Source organism: Triturus cristatus, chromosome 5_2 (assembly GCF_964204655.1).
Source record: "Triturus cristatus chromosome 5_2, aTriCri1.1, whole genome shotgun sequence".
Classification (NCBI taxonomy): Eukaryota; Metazoa; Chordata; class Amphibia; order Caudata; family Salamandridae; genus Triturus; species Triturus cristatus.
In genome coordinates, this window is record NC_140588.1 from 144,813,962 (window position 1) to 144,840,496 (window position 26,535).

The 26,535-nt window shown below is 42.4% G+C and overlaps 1 protein-coding gene across 1 annotated transcript in view; it reads left to right on the forward strand.

The window, feature by feature from the left end:
- The window catches only part of LPCAT1 (lysophosphatidylcholine acyltransferase 1), a 445,025-nt gene that overhangs the window by 204,834 nt on the left and 213,656 nt on the right, over nt 1-26,535 (forward strand). The window contains exon 4 of the mRNA XM_085606924.1: nt 13,198-13,310. Within this exon, the coding sequence (XP_085463050.1) occupies nt 13,198-13,310 (113 nt within the window). The remainder of the gene's footprint in view (nt 1-13,197; nt 13,311-26,535) is intronic.

A 26,535-nucleotide genomic window follows, 5' to 3' on the forward strand; every position in this document is an offset into this window, starting at 1 on the left:
AGGCTAAAAGTTAGTGGGGTAAATGAGAGTGGTGTGGAGTGGAGTGTTGTAAAATGCAATACAGTGGAGTGTTATGGAGTGACATAGAGTGTTTTGGAGTGGTGTAGAGGATAGGGAAGTGGCAAAGAGGGTGTTGCATAGAGTGTTGTAGAGTGGCACAGAGTGAAGTAGATTCTCATGCAGTGGAGTAGCATAGAGTGGAGTAGTGTAGGAAACTGGAATGGCATAGCATGGTGTAGAAGTAAAGTGTTTTAGAGTCGAGTGGCATAGAGTGATGGAGTGGAGTAAAGTGGCAAATAGGAAGTTGCGTAGAGCATGGTAGAGTGGAGTATTGTATTGAGTGGAGTAGATTTTAATGGAATAGAGCATCATAGATTGGAGTATTGTAGAGTATAGTGACGTTGAGTGGAGTAGAGTGGCCTGGAGTGAAGAGGCATAGAGTGGTGCAGAGTAGATTGTCGAAGAGTGCATTGATTTTGAGTAAAGCTGTGTTGAGAGCATTGGCATAGAGTGCAGAAGTGTAGGGCAGGGTATTGCAGAGTAGACTGCATTGGAGCAGAATAGATTGTTTCAGATTAGATTGAAGTGGCGTGGGGTGGTACAGGGTAGAGTGCAGTAGTGTAGAGTGGTTTAGAGTGCTGTGGTGCAGAATAGAATAGAGTGGGGATGGAGTGATGCAGAGTGTAGTGGAGTAGAGTGCATTGGCATAGAGTAGAGTGGTGTGAAGAGCAGTGACGTACAGTGCAATGGCATCCAGGCCTTGTATGCACAAAACAGCGAAGGCCCGAAGCAACTCATCATGGTTATCCAAAGCCTGATATTTCCAACAAGCATGATGAGCCCCAACTGCATGCATCATACACTGCACGCATCTTACGTTACAAAATCCAGATGCTCCAGCTCGAGGGGACCAGATAATGTCCAAATTTCAGTCTTAAAAACCAGAGCCCTCTCTCTGGTCTAATTCTTAGTCACCCATCTTTAGGCACTGCTATGAGCACTTGGAGGTCGCGCCTTCATGAGAAGACAACATCCGCCCACGGTACAAAAATCGGGGCACATCTCTCCCCTAGTAACTACCCAAAAAAGCACTGCTAGAAGCTTTTGGCAAGATATTCGCAAAAAGTATTTTATGAACCTATTTTATTGAGTTTTGTAATTTCACCCTGTGCTTGTACATGGGTAATCAATTGGGTCCCTTGCTCACTGTGCCACTGGATTCAAGCTAGCCTGGCTGAAGAAGGGATGCCCAGACGTCAATAAGTATGGCATAGAATCCCATCCATCAGGCAGAATGTACTATGAACAGCATGAAGGAATCTACGGATATTGGAAGGTAGTTTCCCAATTGTGACGCGGATCCTAAAGTAAGTACAGCAGTTCTTAACAATCTTTACATAGTGAAGGCATAGTCTACAAACAAGTAAACAATTTCAACCAATCCTATCAATGACCCCCTCCCTTAACTAACTTTTGTTGTGCTTAGTATATCAGTGGTCAATACGAATCATGCGCTGCCAATCTGCCGGGTATCCTTTCACACAGAGTTTGATCAACTTGGGAAAGCAGCACCTGAGGTTTTAACTCTCTAGTCTCTCAGGCCAACATTGAGTAGTCAGGGTAGACCCTGGGTCTTCCCTTTAGGAACTTGGCTACCGGAGCCAGCTGATGATAGAGCATTTTAGAGAGAGGAGGCATTGTCCCCTTCAGACTCTTCTCCTTCTACCGCATCATATCTATCAGGTTCTCCCAGGCGCTGGCAAAGCCCAATGACTCCTTGCCCCTCCTGGTGTCTGTTAGGAGCGCACCCGTCTCCCATTCCACTCAGCAGAGGAGGTCAGCCGTCTATCCCTTGATTTGTGGTCCAGTGATGGAACAGGCAGGACTCAAACCAAAATGTGCCCCACTCGACAATATCGCAATTATTCAAGCAATTACTGAAAAATACATAAGGACAGGAAGGTGGTTTATATATGCAGCTTTCAGTTACTTCTGCACCGCATTTGACAGACCCGCTCTCTGGAAGAAATTAGCATCTCTTAGCATACCCTAATTTCTGCTACATTTAATGATTTACTTGAATAAGCTGTTCAGTGGTAACCTACTGGAGAAGGATCATGTTTCTCACTTAAGTACCAAAGTGTTGAGTCAAGCAAACAAACTGAGAAGGTATTATAATTTTCATGGGGGGGGAGACATTTTTCTTCACTTCTCCTTTTGTTTCACATAAAAACCTTTATCAACAAGGCAATCCCCATATAACCACTCAATGGTACAATACTATTAAAATATCACACTTATATAACAAAAGTTCCGGAATTATATCATATTTATTAAAAAAAAGGTTTAACAATAAAAAATCCTAAATCAATCAATACAGTACATATTAAAAACAATCACTTCATAACATCATCCATTTTGTACATTTTGGATTAAAAATTACAAAACACAAACTGTTATGAGCCCGCATAACAGAAAACAAACACAGACAATGGACTTTGTCATCTAAAGACACATCTTGAATGACCGTGATTTTACACCGTGATTTGGGATATATTTGACCCACTACTATCTCCAATTCTCTACGGCGGTCTCTCAGATTGTGTATATCTTTGGCGTCGACGCGTTTCGATGGTTTTACTTTATATGACCATCTTTATCAAGACAAATTTATAGGCTTGAGTTGCTTCCGGCTCAATTTCGAATCTTTATAAATTCTGCCCACTACTTAGAGAATCCTTCCTGGGATGATTGTAGGAGGAAGGATTACGTACTGGTTTCAGTATATTTACTTCAATTTGCCGAAGTACACAGACTTCAGTTGCGGTATGTGTGGATGCGCTTGCGTAGTATCACGTCGCGTGTTTCTTAGTCAATATAAAATTATTTTGTCAGAGACTGGGGTCCGTTTGTCATACCCTTATATCGCGTCTCCTATCAGTTCCTTACGGCTTTCAACTAATTCCGCCGGTATGGAGTCGTCTTGCTCCGTCTGTTCACATAAAAACCTTGCCAAGTTTATTGTATGCTATATTAGATGGCTCCTATGAATTTAGAAGGTCTGTCGATTGGATCAACAAAACGTCATAATACAGGGGCTGAGTCTTCTTCTATCATCAGAAAATGTAAGTCTGGCAAGCTCACAGTACCACATTTAAACTCCGAAACCTCCATAATTATAGATGCTGTCAGCATCCTCGAACATGACCACTCTTATTCCCAAGGAATTAGTGGAAACAGATCTAACCCTTTCATATGTCACTTTTGCATACCCAAGGTTTTACAAAGAGAAGCGACAATAATCCATTTTCAAATGTGTATTGAAAAGATATAATCCTTCTAAGTAAAACATGAACTGCGATTATTAGACAGATGAGACAACCAATTGCCATAAGCATTATTGAAATGGTAAAAAATGCAAATAATTCAATCATGTTGATCATTCCTAAAATTACTCCTGTCTATCACTAATACCACTGCACTTGTGGGAGCATTGTGGGAGTACCCTTTTGCCAGTCCCAGTTTTAATGATCTAACCCCATACCTTGGTGTAATGTCTCAGGAAACCAGGCTCAATGCATTAACGAATGCACTCTATCTCGGTGTGTAAGCCCAAACACCTCTGCCTGCACTGCTATCTTCCTTCTTAAAATGTATGCAGGTGCCTGTGGTTCGGCATCTCATTCACAGCTCTCCGGAGCATCCATGATAACTCAGTCATGAAGTGCCTCTCGCATGAATTCAAAACGTACGCTGTTTTATTTATACTCTAGCCTTGTCTCATTCTGCAAGAGACACAGAAAAACAGCTTTACTGTGTGTGGGTAATAGAGTTGTTTCCTACGAGCACAAAATAAAGCAAGGACATTGCGTTCTAGTACGTGTCTCTGAAACTAACAGTGCAGACTACAGACCACAATGTCTAACTATAATAAATCTGTGTGTGGCATTTTGTCGTATTTGTGAAAAATATTTCAAACCACCATCTCAAAAAGATGCTAAGTTAGAAAGGAAAACTAAAATAGAGACAACATGTAATCCCTATAACAGCAGTAGAGATAGTAGGAACTGATTGCTGACCATTCATGAACTCTATTGAGGGTAAAATCTTGCGTGAACTTTGCGTCTTGAATTGCTTACCTTCTGTAAGGGTTCTTCATCTAGGAATGGAACTCTCTAGCACGTACGTGTTGGGTCTGACTGCTGTCATCAGCTAGGGATACTGTTTACCCCACTCGGAGGAGGACTCCTTAAGAAAGCTTTCCTGGAGAGAAATGTTAATTGAACACGTTCTGACAGCACCTTTAGAAAAACCTTTTTATTGCCCTAAACCTATTTAAACAATAGCAGGTTTCACTGGGGGCTAAGTCAGCATTGGAGTTAAAAGCTTTCCTTAAGGGCTCAAGTCCTGCGCTAAGCATGGAATTAAATAGGGCTTTGTGCTCTTGCCAGGCCAGATATGAATGGATCCAGTCCTCAAGCACTACAAGTATATGCAACCCTAATTCAATTGGAACATAGAGCACAAAGTTTGCCGCCTGCATGTACTTTAAATGCTGCCTTTAAGGAGAGTGACTGGGGCCTGGGATAATATTAACAGAAATCAAAGATTATGCCCTCTTTTAGGAAGGGTTATGTATTATTTATTATGTGACCTTATAATTCATCAGTTGTTCCCTCAGTTTTGGGACCAATATCAATAAAACATAGTGGTGTAGAGTAGAAAAGAGTGGTGTAGATTGCAGTGACATAGAGCGCAATGGAGAGAGTGGTGTAGCTTGCAGTGGCGTAGCGTTCAGTGGTGCAAAGTAGAGTGACACAGAGTGCAGTGGCGCAGAATAGAGTGGTATGGAGAGCAGTCACATAGAGTACAGTGGTGCAAAAAGGAATAGAGTGGCGTGGAGTGCAGTGACTTGGAGGTCAAAGGTGTATAGTGGCGTAGTGTGCAGTGACTTAAGGGTGTTGTAGATTATAGTGGCATAGAGTGTAGTAGTGCAGAGTAGGTTTCATAGAGTATATTGGTTTTGAGCAAAGTGATGTTGAGTGCATTGGTGTAGAGTAGAGTGGCGTAGCACAGAGTGAAGTGGCCTAGAGTCCAGAGCGTGGAGTGGTGTAGAGTAGATTGTTGCAGAGTAGAGTGAAGTGGGGTAGAGTGTAGTGGTGCAGGGTAGAGTGCAGTGGCAGAATAGAGGCATAGAGTGCAGTGTTGTAAAGTGGCATAGAGTAGAGTGGTGCAGAGTAGAGAGGCATAGAGTGATGTGGTGTAGAGTGCAGTCAGAGTGCTTTGGTGCACAGTAGATTAGAGTGGCGTAGAGTGCTTTGGTGCTGTGCTTTGGCATAGAGTTGAGTGGCGTAGAGTTCAGAGGCCGAGACTGCAGTGTTGCAGAGAAGAGTGTCGTAGAGAGCAGTGGAGTAGAGTGACATATAGTGTAGAGTGGAGTGCAGCGGCTTTGAGTGTTGTAGAGTATAGTTGTGTACTGTACAGTGGTTTACAGTGCAGTGGTGCAGAGTAGATTGGTGTAGAGTGTATTGGTTTTGTGTAAAGTGGTGTAGAGTGCAGTGTGGTAGAGTGCAGCGGCGTAGACTAGAGTAGTGCAGAGTGACGCTGGGTAGATTTTATGGTGAAGAGTGGCATAAAGTGGAGTGGCGCAGAGTGGAATAGAGTGGCGTAGAGTGCAGTGGCGTATATTGTTTCAGAGTGCAGTGCGGCATCGTAGGGTGCAGTAGTGCAGAGTAGATTAGGGTGGACTGGCGTAGTGTGCCATGGCATAGAGTGGAGCGATGTATAGTGACGTAGAGTAGAGTGGTGCAGACTAGAGTGAAGAGGCATTGAGTGCAGTGGTGGAGAGTTGAGTGGCGTGGAGTGATGATGATTAGAGTGGAGAGGTGCAGGGTAGAGTGCAGTGGTGTAGTGTGCAATGGCGTAGAGTGCAGTGTTGCAGAATAGACTGTTGTAGAGTGTAATAGTGTATGGCAGAGTGCATTTGCATGGAGTGCAGGGTTGTACAGTGATGCCGAGTAGAATGGAGTTGAGTGCAGTGGCATAAAGTATTGCAGATTAGAGTATAGTGGCGTGGAGTACAGTGGTGCAGACTACAGTGTAGTGGCATAGAGTAGACTGTTTGAAAGTGGTTCATGGTAGAGTACAGTGGCTAGTAGATTAAAGTGGCAAAGTGTGGATTGGCATAGAGTGTACTAGCGTAGAGTGGAGTGGCACAGAGTAGAGTGCATTGGCTTAGTGTGCAGTGGCACAGAGTGGTGTGGAGTGATGTAGAGTGCAATGGCGAAGAGTGCAGTAGTGCATAGTAGAGTAGTGTAAGATAGAGGGCATTATCATAGAGTAAAGTGGTGTAGAATAGAGAAGAGTGGAGCAGAGTAGAGTGTAGTGATGCAGTGTGGAGTGGGGCAGAGTAGACTGCAGTGGTGTAGAGTGGAGTAAAGTCTAGTATGCATGGTGTTGTAGCATACTAGTGTTACAGACAACACATCTTTAATTGAAATGACCATTACATTTGCACAGACAAACAGTTTATTGATGAAAGTATACAGCACACAAATTATAAAGTGTGGAAATGTCATCACCTAGTGTATTGATTTGTTTTGATTGTATTGAAATATTTGTTTCCTCCACACTTCAGAATTACCAAAACATTTGCTTCATTTGTGCTTTTATTCTGATATATTCTGAAGTATTTGCATAGTTCATTTACAGACATTTCAAGTTTGCTGTGTGCTAGACAAAAAACATTGTACAGCCTTCCTCAAGCACATCCCCAGTAGGCAGCATAATTGTAACAAAAATCCTCTCACTTTGAAGTCATAGAATGAAAAGTAAATGCAAATCTCCATAGAAGACATAGCCTGACGTTTAACCTCTGTCTTTGAATCCACAGCAAATGTGACAGGAGAAGAACAAGATTTAAAAGCCTGTTTACAGAAATCCAGTTCTGGTGGAAGAACACAGTAAATTGGGTTTGGGCAACGGAAGGGACAAACTCAAGCTGGACTGCCTAAAACAAATAGAGCCAGCAAATAGAAAGCAAGCAAATGTGAATTACAAACCACAAAACCAATGTTAAGCAATGGGCATAATGTATTCCCAGGGTATCTTTCCGAATATCCCCAAGAAGTTGTTAGCAAACCAAACAGTTGCGCTGTCTGGTTGGTTTCAACCTAGAAAGGGCCCATGCTGGCTTTTCTTGGCAATTTCCCACTTTAGTATCATTAAAAGGCAGCAACATAATCATCTGCTGATATGTATACAAAGCAATGCTATGTAGGCATTTGCGACAGAGAAGCACAACTGGGACAAACATTTTTAAAAACAATAATACAGCTTCCTCTAGTTTGTCTACCTCAGCCTTGAGGGGTTGGCGTACTGCTTGCAAATCATTGCATGGCAAGTGATTGACAAGTGAACACATGCTGCAAACGGAAAATGTTACTTACAGGTAGCCAACTGCTTTTAGCTTGTCGTGTTGTAGATTTACTTGTTCTACCCACCTCCGCTTCTGGATGAAATTAAAGGGCTGCTGCTTTGTTTTTTACAAAGAATTTAATCTTTAATTACCTCCATGAGCAGACACATCTATTCCAATGTAAAGAGTTAGTCATCCAGGGGGGCTGTGTGATGTTGCATTGTGTTTTGGCAGGATAGTGTATAGCATTCAAATCTACAAAAGTACAAGCTACAAACAGTTAGTTAGAGGTAAGTAATATGTTCCTTAACATCATAACTCTGGTAGAGTTACGATGTTTCCAGCAGCTCACTTATCTGACTCCTGGTGCCTGCTGTGATGTGGCAGGAAGCCGCTTCTATGCCACTGGGATACTCCAACTCACATCTGCCTTTGCATGAACTTGCGCATTAAAGTGCGCCGTGCACCCGCAATGTGGGGATTCGCCCAGTCCAAGGGCAGGCCCATCCACGCCAGTCGGAGCCTGGAGGAGGCTACCTGGGACCCCAAACGTCAAAGTCTTACATTGTTGGGCGCATCATGGGCAATAAAAAGACGATCCCAGTTTCCACTGAAGTTGTTACATCTCAGGATACTTTTCTGGCCAAGGTGACAAAGGCCCTGGAAAAGGAGCTTGCCCTCATGGAAAGAAGACCATCGCTGGTAGTGGGGGCGGGATGGGGAACAAATTATACCTTTTTATCCCGGGGAGGGGGGGGTAAATGTAAATGTTTGTCCAGAAACAGAGCTGCCAAAACAGTCTACAGCCACCCTCCCTCCTTCTAAACCTCTTAAAGCAACTCCCAGTGCCAATGGGGCCCTGCTTCTACCTGCAGCAACCTAATAAATGGCAAAAGGAAAAGAGGGCTCGCTAAAACATCTTTTACTTGCCCCGCCAACAAAATCAGAAATGTTGCTCCCTCCTTGGCTTCGCCATCCTGTAACGGCTTGCAACTGGATGTCGCAACATTAACTCTAAACTGGCATGAATTTCAGGATAAATTTAAACAACTACTGCAGCTGATTTTTGCACGTTCAGATGCCATAGATCGTGCACTTGATGGGCTAACAGCTAGCAGAGTACCGCAAAACTCTATGGTGGGTGGAAACTGTAATTCCGACAATTATGTCTCTGCACTTCAAGTTTCGGATAACCCACTCATAATCTGTGATAATATCTCATAACATCCATAATCTGAGCCAAGGTTGCAAAAGTAAGTTTGTTGGAATTACACCTTGTCAAGACCTCTCAAGCACCGCCACTCCACTAAATACTGCAAATTAAACGGTGCCTACTCCCGGCCACATTAGATACTACCCTAAGATGTAGCATGACTCAGGATTCCACCCAGACAATGTAGTGAGGGAGCATAGTACTATGAGTAAGTCTATATCTAAGCTCCCCTCTCCTTCCCTTCTAATAAGGAATAACCACCAATTTATGAATCTAGCGCCAGCAGCATGTCATTTTGTACTAATCCTAGTTAACGTCCCTTTACTCCGAGCTAATCAAAGAGAGTCAACAACCCAATTGATAGATAAAGCCTGGCACTGGTTGTCACAAGAATCTAACATAGGCCATCTTGTACAAAATCACTTGATCATGGCCAGATGAACTCCCTGGATTGGGCCAGATACTAAAGTGATCGAAAATGATTGTGTCATCCTCAGTTTTGATAATCAAAGGCTGGTTAGAGATTTATTAAGACGGTTACCAGACTCTCCTTCACCACAGTCGCAGATCTACACTGTCCATCAGTTTTGTTTTTATAAACCCTCCGTGATATTTAGTTCTAATACATATGACTCAAGCTGTTCAACAAAGAGTACTTTGTCCATCCCTTCTCAGCAGGCCTACAGCTTTGTTCTTATTTCTAACAGGTTTGCTGCCCTGGAGGACATGGACTCTCTTTTTCTCCCAACTCTTTTCTATCTCCTAATGAGTTGGAATGCTTCAACTTAAAAGCTTCTTCTGCTGCAATTGCTGTGGGGGGGTCAGCCTGTAGTATCAGATTCACAAGGCACGGATTCCATGCATAACCCACATAGTGTTCCAGTTGTAATTCAGCCAGTTGAGACTCCCTCGCAGGAGTCTTTTTCGGGTATCACATTCCTTTCATGGAACGTAGTCGGTTATAATAATAAAAAAGATAATTTGGATCGGTATAAGGAGTTTAGAAACTCTCATATTATCTCTTTTCTGGAAACCTGGGCGCAAAGCAATCTATATTTGCCAATGGTTACCGTTCTTTCTTCACTCCAGCACTTCCCTCTCCTTCAGGTAGAGCAAAAAGGGGTTTACTTACACTCATAGCCAACACGATTTAATTTGAAAAGGTTTCCTTCTTGAATAGTTTGCTGTATTTTCATATCATAGTAGGTATGGGACGTAGTAAGACCGATCTAATGTTGAAATATTTTTACAATAACAATTTTACTAATCACTCTCTAGTGGCCGAAGAGTTGTGTACAAAATTAGAGGACTTGCTTTATCACCACCCAAGACCAATTTTTATCATATGGGCTGGAGACTTCAATACGCGTACATGTAGTAGAATCGATCAGCGTATTTGTGGGGTAACTTACTTCAGCTAGTCTTTGATTTCCCATTTTAGTCATCAAAAATATGGTAATACTTTAAATAGCCTTCTGGTGATGTGGGATTTAGGTTTAATAAATCCATTACATCCCTCAATAGTCATATACTCCCAACTTTACAACGGTCTGGAATTACCTTGACAATTGATCATATAATTATTCCTGCTAATTTTAAGGGAAGTGTTAAGAATACACTGGTGCAGCTGACTGAATGTAGGGATCATGCTTTACTTCTTTTGACCTTTTCCTGGCCACATTCTAATAAATCAAGCTCTCTCCTCGCACCTAAATGCTCCTATCTAGTAAAAATGGGTACATTTTAAAATGGGAAAAAATTATTCTAACTCTTTTCTGCCGAAGGTTGTAGGGGACACGCTACAGGAGTTTCAAGCTTGCTTAGATGCACTAACAGGTAGTTCTCAAGTGGTGGGTGCTTTCTGCCAAATTTTAATTTCTATTAGAGCCCACCTCTTTCAACCAATATCACAAAACAGCTCCCTGTCTACCCGATGGTTTGAGTCAAATTGCTCAAAAGCGTCTCGAAACCTTCGGAAAGCCCTTAAAACACATGCTAGAAATCAAACACTGATGATTAATCTGAGGGCTATTTTTAAATCGGCATGGGAATAGCAGATGAGGCTTTCTGGGAAGTGACAAATGCCCTCTTTCTGCAAGGGGAGGGCAGTCCATCCCTTGATCTCTACATAGATGAAACTATTTAGTTAACTCATTTACAGAATATATTTCAAGCCCAATTGGTTAGAAATGCAATGGATATTGTGGTTTCCTCTCCTGCTCTCCCAGCGCTGGAGTTTTCATATGAGGAAATAGAGCTCGCCCTATCTGAATCACCCACCTTAAAGGGAGCCGGACCGGGTGGTGTCCCATTCGATAGCTTTCTTGCAAACACATCCTTGTGGACCCCACTTCTGACCCTAGTTTCTAGTGCTCTAGCCAAAACAGGTTCCATGTCATTGTGGAAACAATCGCTGATTATCCCAATTTTCAAGAAGGGAGATCCTTCTAATCAAACTAAGTATCACCCAATCTCCCTACAGGATAGCACAGTCATGCTAATGGGGAGATTGTTATTAAATAGATTGAAGGAATGGGCGGTTGAGAATAAAGTTTTGGCTGAGATCCAGCATGGATTTAGACAAGGAAGGGGTATGGTAGATCAGTGCTTAAACCTAGCCCTAACTGCAGCTAAATATGCCTGCTCCAAAAAAGGCCAACTCTACATGAACTTTATGGACTTGTCCGCGTCCTTTGACTGTGTGCAAACAGCAAACTCTGGGTCCTCATGGAGTCAATGTGCGTGGATAACTCCATAATTAATTTTATTAGGGAGCTATATAGAGACGCAGGGGCTGTAATTAGATACGGGAAACAGGGCGAATGTACAAATTCTTTTAGAATCAAAAAGGGTGTGCGACAGGGGTGTGTTCTTGCTCCATTTCATTTTTCGTTATATACCAATAATTTAAGTGCAGCCCTTAGTGCTGAATGCAAAGATGTTCCAATTGTAGGTGGTATACCTTTGCCCGCTCTCCTTTATGACTCGGTCCTTATGGCTAGAACACCAATGGTCCTTCAGCGATTTATTGGTATATTTTCAGACTATATGGCAAAATTGGGCCTTTGTGTAAATACATCCAAAACCTTTGTGATGTCAGTTGGTACCGGAAAACAAAAACTAATGTCCCTTCAATTAGCAAGAGAACCCTGGAACGAGTGGAGACTTTTACATATTTGGGAATACTTTTTGATGCCAAATTAAATTGGTCTACAATGGTGTCAAATAGGATGAACTTTAGGAAAAAGTATAGCAGCACCGTTGAAATTTGCCTCTAATCTAGGTAAGAAACCTAGCAAGGAATTGGTGAAAGTTTATGTGGCAAAATCAGTTTCCATAGCTTCCTATGGTGATGCAATTTGGGGCACTGCACAAGTGGATGTTTTACAGGCTGTTGAGGATACATTTCTAAAAAGATTGCTGTCAATCCCAGCCTCTTACCCGAATATTATTATTCATAAAGAACTAGGTATCCCCTATATAACTGATTCAATTAAATTGGCCCTGCTTTTACTATGGCTAACAATTTGGAAAAGGAATTCTGTTAAACTAAACCAAATGGTGCTTGAGAATCCAGTATTCCTTGGTTAGCGTATGTAAAACAGACTTTTAATGATCTGGGCTTAGCATTTTTGTACGATTCCCCATCTCACTACTTGTCATTTCCCAAAATGAGATTAAAAGATCTTTTTTTGGCCAAGTGCGAACATGATAGGTGGCAACAAAACCAATCCAAATCTATGGTATTAACTTACCAGGCATTGCCCGTGGTGGCAACGGGACATGCCTCCTATCTGTCTTTTGTTTTCACAATACGCACCGCTTCCTATTGACTAGGTTGAGACTGAAAATCTTCCCTTTAATGGTTGGCTACCCATCCCAAGTATACTCACTTAATCAATTGTCTCCTTGCCTTTATGATGTGTTGTCAACCCAATCCATTTCTCACATTTTATTCTTTTGCCTATTTTAAAATATGGAGAGGAAAAAATGTAATATCCCAATGATGAGAAAATTAAGTATACATTCGCATTCACTAGCCCTTGCAGTAATAAACTCACTGGAAACTCCTTTCATATGTTTAATGACAGCCAGTTTCTTGCACTCAGTTTTACAGATTAGAAAGAGATCATCCACAAGAGGGGCTGTACTATCAGAATTTTTAACCACTGAAAACGGTTTCTCAAAGCTTTGTAACTGCAATGTCTTAGTGTAATTGCTACTGTGACCTAAGTACGTGCCGCGCTCCTAGAGATCGCATAGGTTACAGAAGGCCGCTTTTTAAATTATATTTAATACTTTTAATATTTAAAAAAAGTTATTGCATATTTTTATATGTTGTTTATATTTAATATTTGGACAATTATGCATATATCAAATGCGACTAAAGCTGATTTGATTTGATTGATTTGAGTTACGATGTTCACTCCAAAATAATTCAGACTGCATCAGCCCTTACTGACATCAGTAATTCAGCTGTCAAATGGAAATTTTTATTTTGTTCACTTGAGTTTTTAAATACATGTGTTGGGTCTGTATTCCAGCTTCTTATTTGTTTCCCCATCAGCTCTAATCAACTACATTCGACCCGTATTTGTTTCTCGGTCAGACCAGGATTCTCGTAAAAAAACAGTTGAAGAAATAAGGAGGCGTGCTAATTCCAATGGAAAGTGGCCACAGGTAACTATTAGACCCACTGTGTTGATTGTATTTTGTCAAGCATTGGCGTTTATGTGCAAATGCAAACTGGATTTACACACCATTACCTATTCAATTTTTTAATATTGCTTTAAAGTTGGGCTTTTGGCAAAATCACTAGAAAATCAAACAAAGTTAATATTTTAAACGGTCTTTTCATGCTTCAAAGTCCTTTTAGGTTTGTGCTTGCTTCTTAATTTTTAGACCTTAAGTCATTATACCACACCTTCTGTTTCCATACCCTGGAGAGTACCTAATATTTTGATGATGTTGTGGCCCTTTAGACCTGGAACTTCTCTTTGCAGAGAAGCCTTTGCTTCAACACCAAGGATGCTCACCTCCCTGGAAAGAGGGTGTACTTTACCAGTTGTTGTTTGAGTTGTTTATGTTTTTGAAGTCACCATCAGCCTAATAGGGAGTTGCGCTCACTTCCTGCTGTTTACATGGCCACAAAGGGTCTTCAGAAGATTACTTGTGATGTGCTTAGAATGCTTCATAGTACTGAGTCACAGTTGCATGACTATAATGGTGCTACACAACATTTACTCTGCCACCTTGGAGTCAATAATTGGAGTGGCTTCAACAGGTGTCTGGAGTGGGTAATGGAAAACACAGTTGGGTGTGGGCCTTCTAGGTGGATTCCCTTTTGTTGGAAGATGAACTGTAAGAGTGTTTTGTGAGTTTGTGGCTGATACATTGGCTGCGTTTAATGAAACACACACCTGAAGATTACTCGTGCAAGACTGCAGGAGAAAACTCCCTACTGCTATTGAAATATCGGGCATGTTTTTCAAATGGGAGGTAGCATTATATATTACATGGTTAGTCCAAAAATTGGCAGAATCTTGATCAATTTTTAATTTAAAGCTTTCTCTGGAGAACCCCAATTTTTGTCAAAAGAGAGGAAAGTGTACGTGGGAGACTTGAATAGCCATGTCTTGTGGAAGCTCTGGAATGAACGGGAGAAGGTGTTTGTGCCCTCTTTACTGAACCTTCTCATGAAATACTATAACACCTACAGGACAGATTGACTGTATCAATTTCAGGGGAATATGGACCTGTTTCACAATTTAATTAGGTGATACATTTACTTGGGTTTTTGTTACTTTGGTAGAAGGTGATAAATTCAGCCAGTGTAGCGATGGCTTATGGTTCGAATTCTAGCAATATGTATTACAAAACAAAACGCCAGAAACAAAACCGAAAGACACGAAGGAAGAATTTGGGGAAAGTGGTACATATTGAAATAACATTGCTGTCTAATGCTGAAGGCCAGCCTGTACGTCACTGCATTGTAAATGCATTGCCAAACTATACCGTTTTTAAGTATATCTAAGAATTTCTACACTACTTTTAAGAGATTAGTTATGACGGGCTGAAACATAAATGCCTTGTATTTGTAGAATAATAGAATCATAGAAAAATGAAGAAGGCGTGGAAGGAACATTCTCTGTGGTTTCCCGAGTAGAGGCAGGATATGAAGTCCGTTCTCACAGTTAGTTTGTGATCTCAAGAATAAAAATTGAACAAAGGATTTTTGAATGTGGACAGTTTACTTCTTAAGAAGAAATTTCAGTCTCAAGGATGCTATCTAGAATATCCCGATATGGGACCATTCCTTGGAGTCACAATAGATTAGAACCACAGACCTGCAGTTACTGGTTTCATATGCCAATTACAACTATCTGATACCCACCCTAAAGGCTAGAGATATTGGTGGGCACCTTATATCTTCAACAACCAACACCTCAGGCCTTGAAGATGCTATCGAGTAGTTGCTCCAAGACTGTGAAACCAATAACTCTAGTTCAATGGTTCTAATCTACTGTGGCTTCTGATAATGGAATCACACCAGCAGTAAAAGCAATAGGGGCTTGATTTATTGTAAGGTGGTATGTACTCAGTTGTCAGGGTGGTGAAGGACATTACGTCTGCGACCCTGACGGACAAAGTACTGCCATATTTAGAGATCACAGCATGACCCTCAGTGATTTCTGTACCTTTAGAGGAATCACAGTCATGCGGTCCCTCTGATGGTACCAAATGTTTTGTGAACGGCCCCTGTCCATTTTGACAGGCGTCCTCCAAAGCTTTTGTTTTTCAAGAACTAGGTGCGTCTGGGGAAGGGGTGCATTATTTTTATTTTTCTCTGTCTCTGTCAGGTTTTGCCTGGCAGTCACAGAAACAAGCATTTGCAATGCAATAGGTCTTGCATTTGGTAAAGTTAGAGCTATTGACATTGAAAATAACAATGTTTTTACTTTTGTTTTTTATTTTCAGAGGAGTTATTATATTTGCATAGCACCATTGCCAGTCGTATAAAGTAAAAAATATTGTCATTTTCAATGCCCACAGCTCGAACTTTAACAAATGCGAGACCTGTTGCATTGGAAATGCAATCTGTCTTGCATTTGTTGGAGTTGGAGTTATTGGCATTATAAATGGCAATGTTTTTACCTAGCCATGCTGCAGGATGCAGTACCATATGTGGCCAAAAGAGGTCACATGGGACCTCTGTTGGCCACATATGGTACTGCACCCTGCAAAGTTGGAATTGTTGGCATTATAAATGCCAATTTGTTTACTTAGCCATGTTGCAGGGTGCAGTACCATATGTGGTAAAAAGAGGCCCATGAGACCTCTTTTGGTCACATATGGTACTGCACCCTGCAGAAGATATGGTAAAGCCACCCTACCTATAATGCATTGCATGCAAGATAGTACCACAAGTACATTCAAATAGCTATGTCCCTATCTACAAATAGTAGCTTTGAAATGTTACAAAAGAATTATTATATTAATTCCTGATTAGGTTGTACTCTGTATGGAGCTGATGATGGGAAATGTATAGAAGGTCTCATATAAAGGTGAGATGTGCTAGTGAGTAAAGTAAACACTGCCAGCCTTGCTTAATACCAAGCGTTTGTCCTGCCTGAAGCACTTTATGAAAATAGTGCTCTGAAGCTGTAATTAAAACTTAGGGAGTAACAACACATGTAACAGGGAGTGTCCTCATGGGTGGTTACAAGAAGAATCAAGTCGGTACTAAGGAGGAACTTCCAAGCCAATTGACCAATGAAAAGCCATCATTTACCAAGGACAGGGAAAGGAGCCAATTAAAAAGATGGATGGAAAGTGGGTGGAGGTTTATTCCCATATCCTGAATACAGCATGTCTCAAAGAGACAGCGCAAAAGCCTCCTAGGCGTGACCTAAAAAGGACATCAGACCATCATTGTTAAATATGGCGGGTGATGTGATGCCCTTCCTTCAACTGCCCTCAGTCTGTCACACCTGTTAGTCAGCTTTCCATCAATAGAGCCAATAGGAGCATTGCTGATGGAAACTTGACAGTCCGCCTGACTCTAAATAGGTTGGCAGATGCAGAATTTTGCAGACACAGTACTCCATAATGTTTGTGGTGAAGTACACTGACTGCCAAACTGTAAATCTGGCCAATGGAAATTTTCACCAACAACCTGATGTTTTATTGCTAGTTTTGCAGCATATGAACTTAGAATGCCCCAACCGATATTTGTTTGTAATGCAAAAATGTAATGCAGAAAGAAAGAGAACTGCTTGGCATGCGGATGTTTGAACTCTCCGAATGGTGCATGAAAAGTGATTAAAGCAACGTTTTTAATGGTTATGGTTCTTGGCTTTAAGATTACACAATTGAGTAACAGTAGAGCGTAAACCAGCAAATGGAATTTAAAATGGATGTAGTGAAGAAAACATCATACATCAAACTTGCATTCCAGACTCCAAGTTAAACAATCGGAGACAAAGCCAACAGGTTGGCATCTTTAACACAAAGCGCACACATCTTCATCATGGGCCATAGTAGTGCGTATTTCTTTACACAGACCGGTAATGTATCAGTGCAAGGGTCCCTAACACACAGCTGAAAGCACTAGAATACACAGCAAAATCCAAGCCCTTCCCCACAATTATTTTAAGATCAGCACAAGCTGCAGCAGTGCAAACCCTTTTTCCCTAATAGTCATAATGTGGTCAGAAGTGCAAGATAAAGCGCCACCATTACCAGTACCACAACCACTATATTACAGGTGCAGCAGTACTACCCCCATCAACCTATTACAGGTTCAGCAGCGCAAGAACCACCTCTGCCCAATGACAGGTGCCACTGCATGAGCACCACCAAAGCAATATTACAAGTGAAGCAGCGCAAGCACCACCACACGCAGTATTCTCGAATAGAAGAAGCAACAATATTATTAAGATCCAGAAATGTATGTGGTTTCATAAATCAACACAGACACTGCTGAGAACACTGCTTATGAGTTAGTTTTGCGCAACAAGTGTAAAATACGCAGAAACAGCTTTCCTACATTAGGTACACTGAGTTTTTTATAATTTTTTATTTATTATTATTTTGTAGTTTTTCCTATAGCGCTGACATGACCAGAGGGTGTCGGAGTGCTTCACATCAATACTGAAACAAAACATATCTGATTATAATCACAAGTTAGGAAGAAAAATAGCAGTGAAGGGGAATAGAGCTTTTAGGTGGAGGAAGTCTTGCTACTTGAGATAGTGGCTAAGGAGGCGACCTTTTAGCTACTTCTTGAAGCTCAAGAAGGAGGGGGTTGTCTTGAAATGTACTGGGATATAGTTCCAGATATTAGGGTCATTGCTTGAGGGTTTTGTGTTTGTGGGCTTTGGAGGAATGAGGAGTAGGATGTTTGAAGTTCCTTGTCTTCTTGTTTGGCCTCCCTTTTTGAGTTTAGAGGCGAGGTATGCTGGTTTCCCCATGTGGAAGGCTTCGTGGATTAAACAAGCAGTTCTGAAGCTACAATGAGCTTCAATTGGTAGCCAACTCAGTTCTTTCAGGGCAGCAGAGATGTGGTCATATTTTTATTCCAGTTATTATTCTGGCTGTGTTGATGCCTGTGGGGGGAATGAGGGTGAAGGGCAGGATTCAGATGCATGTTTTAGGTTCCTTCTGATATTTATGACCCTATATTACTATCTCTAATTGGATTTCCAGGCGCATTAGTCACTTGTTTAGTGTGGACATGTGATATTGAGGAGAGTGTATGGGTGTTTTGCTTCAGATTGTATGGGGTATGGCGATCCAGAGGCTGAGGGTGCTTGAGTTGGAGTGAGATGTAAGTTGTTGGCAGGAGTGCGAGTAGAGTTGTCACGGTGTACTTTATTTTTAATGACTGGACTGGTGGGTTAGTGGAGTTGGTCTCTTTGAGAAGTGGTCGTCAGTGTATTAGTGGACGTGGAGGGTAGGTAGTGGGAGTTGTGAGCGTCTTTCAACAACCCAAACTGTCTGTAGGGAAGGGGGTGGGGTTTGTGAGTAGGTGTGGAGGTCGGGGGATTTGTTGGGGTGGGGGATGAATTTGGAATTGGAGTTGGTAGTCTGGGCTGGGCTTGAGTGTGTTGGTGAGTGAGAAGACCAAGTTAGGCCGGAAAGGTGTAGTGGTGTGGACCAGTATGCAGCCTGGTCTGCTGGGTTCGGTACCAGCTGGGGTGAAGGCAAAGAGTTGTGAGGGATGGAGTAGGGTTGTCGGTATAACTCATGCTTGTTCCATTTTGTGCAGTGTCCTGTTGGGGGAGTGGTTGGTGGAGAGAGGTTTGAGACAGTGATGTGGCGATTTTTAGTGAAGGGAATATGGATTTGAAAGAGCGTAGGTTGGTATTATTGGCCTATATGACGGTAGTTCAGTTTCTGAAGATGATAATGGTAGCATTGCCCTTGAACATGTTGTGGGAGAGAGGTTGGGGGGAAGGAGTTTAGACTGGGAGGTTTTAAAAGGGGAATAGTGCATGGGTGGAGGGTTCTGTGGAGGCCTGCATCATTGGTCCTTTTGATTGGAACTCATAGATTTGATAAGAGACAGGACAGGCAAATTTCCTAGCTTTTCTTTAATAGGCCTGGTACACATTATGTGTGAAGGCCTGTGTGCTCAATTGACTGTGGGGATATGTCTTAGGAGTGACTGACCGAGTCCAGATGGGAAGCTGTGGCCAGGTGATGCCTACAAATAGTAGGAGGCTGTTAGTCAATGGTGGCTAATGCTTGGAGGAGACCACAGTGGGGATGGGAAACGACTAGCACCCTTGCTACTCTCAATGCAAGCAGAAGGTTGGAGGCCTCTGTTTAATCAGCAACTGCATTCTGCAAATATCTTTAACTTAGTCTCAGGCAATTACACTACAATTCTTGCTAATGTAATTACTTGTGACTAAAACAGGTATAAAATGCAGTCTCCACTTTCATGACAACAAGGAAGCGCACATGGAAATTGTCTAGAAAGGTGAGTTATGGATCTTTAAATTTGGAGTAGGCAAGCTGAAAAACTTGAAAAAAGACCAACCTACAAAATTTAACTATCTTTGCACAACAAATCTTACATAAGGCTTGCATGTGGCAAATGGGACTTGAATTAGTTTAGTAGTCATTGTCCTTTGGAGCAACCACTTAACAGAATTGTTCCAGCTGGTGCGACAAGGAACTTTGCCCACATTCTTTGAAGGTCTACCTGCTCACTAAGCTTCTTTATTTGCACGTGGCACATGTGCTATGTGTAGTCTTGTAATTTTTTGGTGTTCAAACAAACTAGCACTTTAATAAAGAACAAGCGACACCTTCTAATGTATGGTATCCGGGTGGGCATCAGACATTCAGAAACAAACTTGAGGACTAACTTTAAGGACGCAGTAATTTATTAGATCTCTGATTTCTCACTCTACCTTGCACCAGAGACATGCAAAACAGGCGACCGACGTTTTAGTTTTCGTTTTTTAGTTTTTTTATCAGTGACCTCTTCAGGTTTGCAGTTTGCTCGCAAGAGACATTTTTCTATTTTATGTGTGACACTCTGTGTGCCGCTTTATCAAACCTGAAAAAAAGGTGGTGCAACATTGGCAATTTCAGAAGTGACACCATTTTGTTATGTTTAGCATAGTGGCATGCAATTACTAGGGGGACGACTTATTGTCGTACGAAGAGATACACTGGGGCAGGAGGAAACTGGATCCATCACGCTGCCTAGTACTGTAAGCAGGACAGATTTATCCAATATAAAAATGGCGGCAACGTTGGAAGAACATTTGCAGCCATATTGGTTTAGTAGTTGAAGGGGCAAAGGACAGATGAGTGGCATGGAAGTCTTGCCAGCTTGTTTCGCTCCCCAAAAATGTACTGCTTTCACACAGTTCCACACGAGCAGACACTCAAGGTGTATGACAGCCTTGTACTACTGCTTGGAAGACCGTGCGGGCCACCCGCAAGAAACAGCATACTTAAGTGCTTACTAGAGGCCCCCTTGAAAGGGAGGGGAAGTCACGCACCTTTGCTTGTTCTAGACTTCATCTGCTCCTTCCTCTCATTATGTATGCCTCCTCGAGTCCTCCCACTTTGCGTCTCTGAACATGCATGTGTCTGAAGAATGCATGGGAGGAAGCATAAAGCTGGAAAACAAGGTCTCCTTGTCTCCCATCCTGGTCCTCGTGTCCCCCTACAAGATCCTGCTCTTTGTTGACGTCTGTGCCTACCTTCATTTGTCCCCTATGCTCCCCCTCCCCTTACTGCATACGCCTACTTCTTTAGCTCTATGGTTATAAGCCACCGCCTTTCAGACTTTCTTTGGAACTTCTTATTCGGAGAAATAATAGTAAATATGGATAATGTATTAGTACACAGTGATAGTAAATAATACTTGATAGGCAATAGTCAGAACTGAGGTGGCCGAGGTTACTATAATCCATGACATTTAATAATTGTTTGCGTAGATTGTCTTTCATTCCATTTCATGAAGCACATCTATGCCAATCTTTTCTGAAGCAGTGCTGGACATGTTTCTAGGGCCAACTCCGATCTTACCCTCTCCTGCATGTTGCAGTTTTTGTCTACACCCTGCTGCTCACGGCAGCATCATGTACCTTTTCCTAAACCCCACGTGCACTGCAGTACCCTCCTGCACTCTGCAGCTTATCTCTAACTTGAGACTCCTCCTACACCATACAACACCTTCATGACTCGGGCAGATCCCTCCTGCACCTTGTGATGTCTCCTGTGCAATTTTTACCTGACCAGCCACCACTGCTCTCCCCGAGGTTGTCTTGCACCGCAAGCCCCCTGCCTTCCAACAGTGAATGCGAAGGAGAGTACCCGGGAAGGTAAGAGGCGGTGGAAGTAGCAGAGTAGCAATCCACACACCGGTGCAGCTGTCATGCAGCAGATGTGAGCTGTATGCTGTGAGATCTCTTCCTGCACTCCACTGAAAATATTGCACTCTGCACCTGGGTGTCCCTGCTGCCTTTTTGCACCCTGTGGCCACCATTTGCACCCATCTGCTACCGGTGCTCCCAAACCACCCTGAGGCTCAGTTAAAACACTAATACATGTCCCTTTGTAAATGCCTCAGGCATCACCCCGCTCCCTCCTGCACCACGAACGCCCTAATCTCCTGCTACACTGTGAACATCAATGTGGTTTGTGCCCTGCAGCTCCCTTCTGGGCTCTTAAAATTCTGCAGTTCCTTCTTGCACCCCGAACAGCCCGAGACACTATTCTACCCCCAGAGCACACTTGTGGGTTTTTTCGGACTATAAGCTTGGTAGATTTTTCACCTACATCCACCATGATGAGAATGAGTTGTCATATGCAGCAGAGGTTGTGGGGGAGATTATGCCTTTTGTGTCCACGCAGCATGGCCTTGTGCTGGTGCCAACATTTCTGGTTGGCTTTTTATGGGAGGTACATTATTAGACATGCTGGTGGTGGTATGCTTGTTCTTTTTGGGGTGAGGAGGGGCATTGTGCTTTTGCTGCCAGTGCTCTACTTGCCCTGTCGAGTGCCTTTACAATGCCAATGACGTTCCTTTTCGGTTGGCTTAGAGGAGGGACATGGGATTGCTGTTGCGTGTGTAATATGCTAACACTACTCATATATCAGCATTGTATTGCTCGTAGCAGCTCAGTGTGCAGGTGCTGTGTGTACATGCTGTGTGCATGAGGGAAAATTTACCTCCCAATACCCCTGCTTCATCTGTTCTTAATGTTCAAGGGAGTTACATTTGCACTGGCGATTCCCATGCTTTTACGTTTGACTTTGGAATTACGTTTTTTTAAATCGCTCTTTTAATGGCATTTGTTCAACAATTGGGCATAAATGGACACAACAATGTGTAAGACTGCAACACATAAGATGGCTACAAATTGGCAGGAGAAACTTCATGTATAATGTAAGGAAATGCCTTTTTAGGTCTCGCTGGCATTGCAGCGCGAAGCGCTGCCACCAACGAGACTTATTGTTGCCGTGTTTGCTCCCAAGGGAGACAGACCAGGGCACGCGCAGCGATCGGGGTCTGTGGACGCGCTTGCGCAGACGCACACGCGCGCGCACACACTCCGCCGCTGCCGACCCCCCTCACCGCATCCCCGGCTGCCTAACGCGCGCGCGCACACACCTCGCACCGGGGCCCGCAGCCCTCCTCCTCCCTGCCCGCAGCACCTTCTCCACTGCCAGGCGTTCTAGGTGCATCTGCACATCTCCTGCTAATTCAGTTTAAGAGATAAATCGCAGAGAGCTCAATGTCTGCCTCACTGTTAGCTTTAAACGTTTAGTCATAATAACGGAGAAGTTCATCTTTTTTCCGAGACTGTTTCGAATGGTTTCTCTTTATTTAGCGTGAAGATCAATTTCATGTGTCCCATTTCTGCACTCGCTGTGGAGTCATGTAGTCGGACAAAGACCTAATGAGGTGGCAGTCACCGTAATGCCTTCATCACTGCAACAATGTCATCCGAGGCCTACACAAACTAATTATTTCAGCTCGTTCTCTCGAACATCTTTCACTCGGTATATTAATTGTGCCTACTACATCGATTTAAGGAAGGAGAAAATATTTCCGCAAATTCATTTACTTGATCTGAAGCCTTGCGAAGGAAATGAAGCAAAGAGTCAAAACTGTTCCTTACTCGATCCACATCTCACATAGATTTTAAACTATTCCAGATAATTTAAATTCACAATTTTTCACTGCATTGAACATCGGTCATGGTTACATCTCTTCCACCCGTGGCCACACAGATTGACAATGAATGTATGCGTTTCTGTAAACTCAAGCCGTGTCACTGAGGGCGTTTGCTGCCGTTATAGCCTATATCGTTTCTTGCTTCAGGTATTAGTATTTCTGACTATTTGCATGTTACGCACGGCGTGTCCTGGACATTTTCCCGGAAGTGCCCCCTTCAAAGGGTGTCGTGACCTGGACATGCTTCTGGAGGGGCAGGAAGTCCTCGTGTGCGGCTCCACTGGTCATACTCTGTTTTCGCATGGCTTGCACATGTTGACTGACTGTAGGGGAAGTTCTAGCGCAATAGGACTGTACCATTTGAATAAGAGCGAGGATACCAAAAACAAATAACCCTTTCTTTCTATATTGCGTACTGGTGCATTGTTTGTGATCTCCAGTGGTTGTTATTTAATTATTCATGTTTTTCAAAGCCAAGTGCAGTCGACCGCTCATTTCTAAGATGGTGTGTACCAGATAGTGTCATAAAAATCGCTTGTGTGAGTGGCATCCACAGGTTTTTTTTTATATAAAAGAGATTTGGAAGTAGTTGCTGTCATTGTTTCAAAGGTATTGGTGCCTTAGCAATTTAGAATGTGCCTACATCGTCACGTCCTGCTTTACACTATAATACCGACTATTGTCAAATAAATACAGTTGTGTCAAATATTTATTTGTAAATGATGTACACTATCCCTGGGATTTTGCTGGGCCTTCTCTGTGAAAAGCAGGCATTTGTAAATCCCCATTGAACGCCAGGGTATGCATTCAAAATTGTTTTGGTGTGGATTTTGGCACACAGAGGTCATTAGCAGAATCACACGGAATGTTTGTACCTCAAGAAAACCCAAAAGCCAGACTAGATACTGCCATGGTATATCGTATAGGGCTCAACTCCTTTTCATTCTCACTTGAATCATGGCAAATTTATTAATATTAAGATTCACCCATACCAAAGCCGCCGGAACACAAGCTGTGGAAAGGATAGTCTTATAGGAAGAGGTTGGGCAGTGTACAGGGCATTGCTAAATTGCCTAATTGCAACTTCTGCTGCTCTACTTGTCCTTGATGCAGCCCGATATGTTTAAAACTTGTGCTCATTGTTGTGCATGTCTGCGTGGAGTTACTCACTCCTTGCAAAGCTAAATGAACGTATCCATCCTGTGAAGAAACAAACCATTGCCAGATTTGCATGCCATGTGCATAATTAATCTGCTGCTCTTCAGTGATTGCAGTGCTATAGGTCTCGCATTTGCGAGAGTTTAAGCTATTGGCATTGTAAATGGCAATACCTTTTATTTATGTTTTAAAAACCAACACGTAAATAAAAGGCATTGTCATTTACAATGCCAACAGCTCAAACTCTCGCAAGTGCGAGACCTATTGCATTGCAAATGCTTGTTTTACATGATCAACCACATGTTTTTAGACAGATGCTGCTTGTTTTTTCAACCCGGAAGGTGAACAGAGGACTTCTAAACAGACCTCAGTGCCATTATTCTGACCCTTAAAAGGTATATGTCTGAATGTCTCACCCACATTTGGCATAAGTTAACTTGCTTATAAGTCCCTAGCATAAGCTACCAGGGGTACCTTGCGCCTGTAAGTTACAGTGTCTTTTGTGGAATGCTGCACTTATTGTGCCACCATGAGTTTGACAAAGCAACGTGTGATTCCCAGCCCGCCGTTACTGGCAGGCAGAGCAATTCTAAACGCTAACTCGGCTTTGCCATTTAAATTAATAGCAAAGTTTAAACCTACCTTTTTAATATTTATAAGTCACCCCCTAAGTCAGGGCTACTGTGCCCTAAATGCAAGGTACATTATATTAAAGAAGTTGGATATGTAGTTCTTAACTTTACATGTTCTGACAGTAAAAACCCAGAATTGTCATTTTTATTGTGGAAAATAGCCCATTGGGGAGCACAGGGTTACTCACTGACAGCTCAGCAGTGCTAACGTCTGAATGGAACTACTAAATATGATACTTTAAGGTTTCAAAAAAATTGTTGCATTAGCCCGACTTGATGCTCAAGTCGAGTTCAATGTAATTTTTGGACAAGTGGCAACTTTAGTAAGTAATTAATGAAATTAAATAGTGCACTCAAAAATAATGCAAGTTAGAGCAAAGTATGAAAATTAGGTGGGCTAATCTGTGTAGCAGCCTGCCCGTCTCCGGAAATAAACTGTAGAGACACCAGGGAACCGAAGTTGCCTGGAAACAGAGTGCTAAACCCTTTAAGGCCCGTGGGCCAAATCTCAGTAACTTTCTTACGTCTTAATACATTTTAACAACAGTTAAGTGTGGATTAAAAAACAAATCATTTCTATGTCCCAACCCTTTTCTGTATAGAATCCATTCAACACCAAAGCTGACAGCTGTGCCTTGGAACAATAGCAATCAATCACAATGCATTTCGGGTGTCACGCACACCCTTCATCAGGGGTCACTGTAAAACACAATATATGTATTGGTATACATGAATTTCTGCTATCTTACATGAAATAATCAACTTGAGCAATAATTACTCTCCAAAAGCACCAGTGCCACTACATAGAGCATCAGTTACAATGTATGAAAAACCCATTGAGAGCATTAGGAAGAACCAACATCGCAGAAGAAACCTGTGCATTACTGATGCCAGTAAGAGGCTCATCCTGTATAATATATTATAGAAGCAACTGTGAAAAAGGGAACCGGCGTAAATGTTCCCTGTTCAACACAGGATACCATGTGTTCATGTTACTGCAACAGCAACCAAACACACCCACCCGGTGAGCACCCAAGTGAACAACGGATGTCAAATGGAAGATAGAACAAGTTATCATGCAAAATAAAGTAACCCAAATGATAAAAAAAGGTAAAAGGAGAGTCAGGACAAAGCTTACTTAATTACTGCTGGATGACGTTTCCGTAAGCAAGAGTAAGAAACGCCCCTTGAAAAACACCACGTACAACGTCGTTCGTGCGCTGCAAGGAACAAGTATGTGGCTTTCAGTCATCTGCTGCAATCTGTGCCAACCACAGAGGTTACATTCGAAATTCTCAGCGTTATCTCAACGTAGGTCAAAGAAACGCCTCTGCAAATATGGAAACTACTGGTCCTCTTGTTACAGACAATGAGGTGCTGCAAGATGTGAATACTCGCTTAGAGG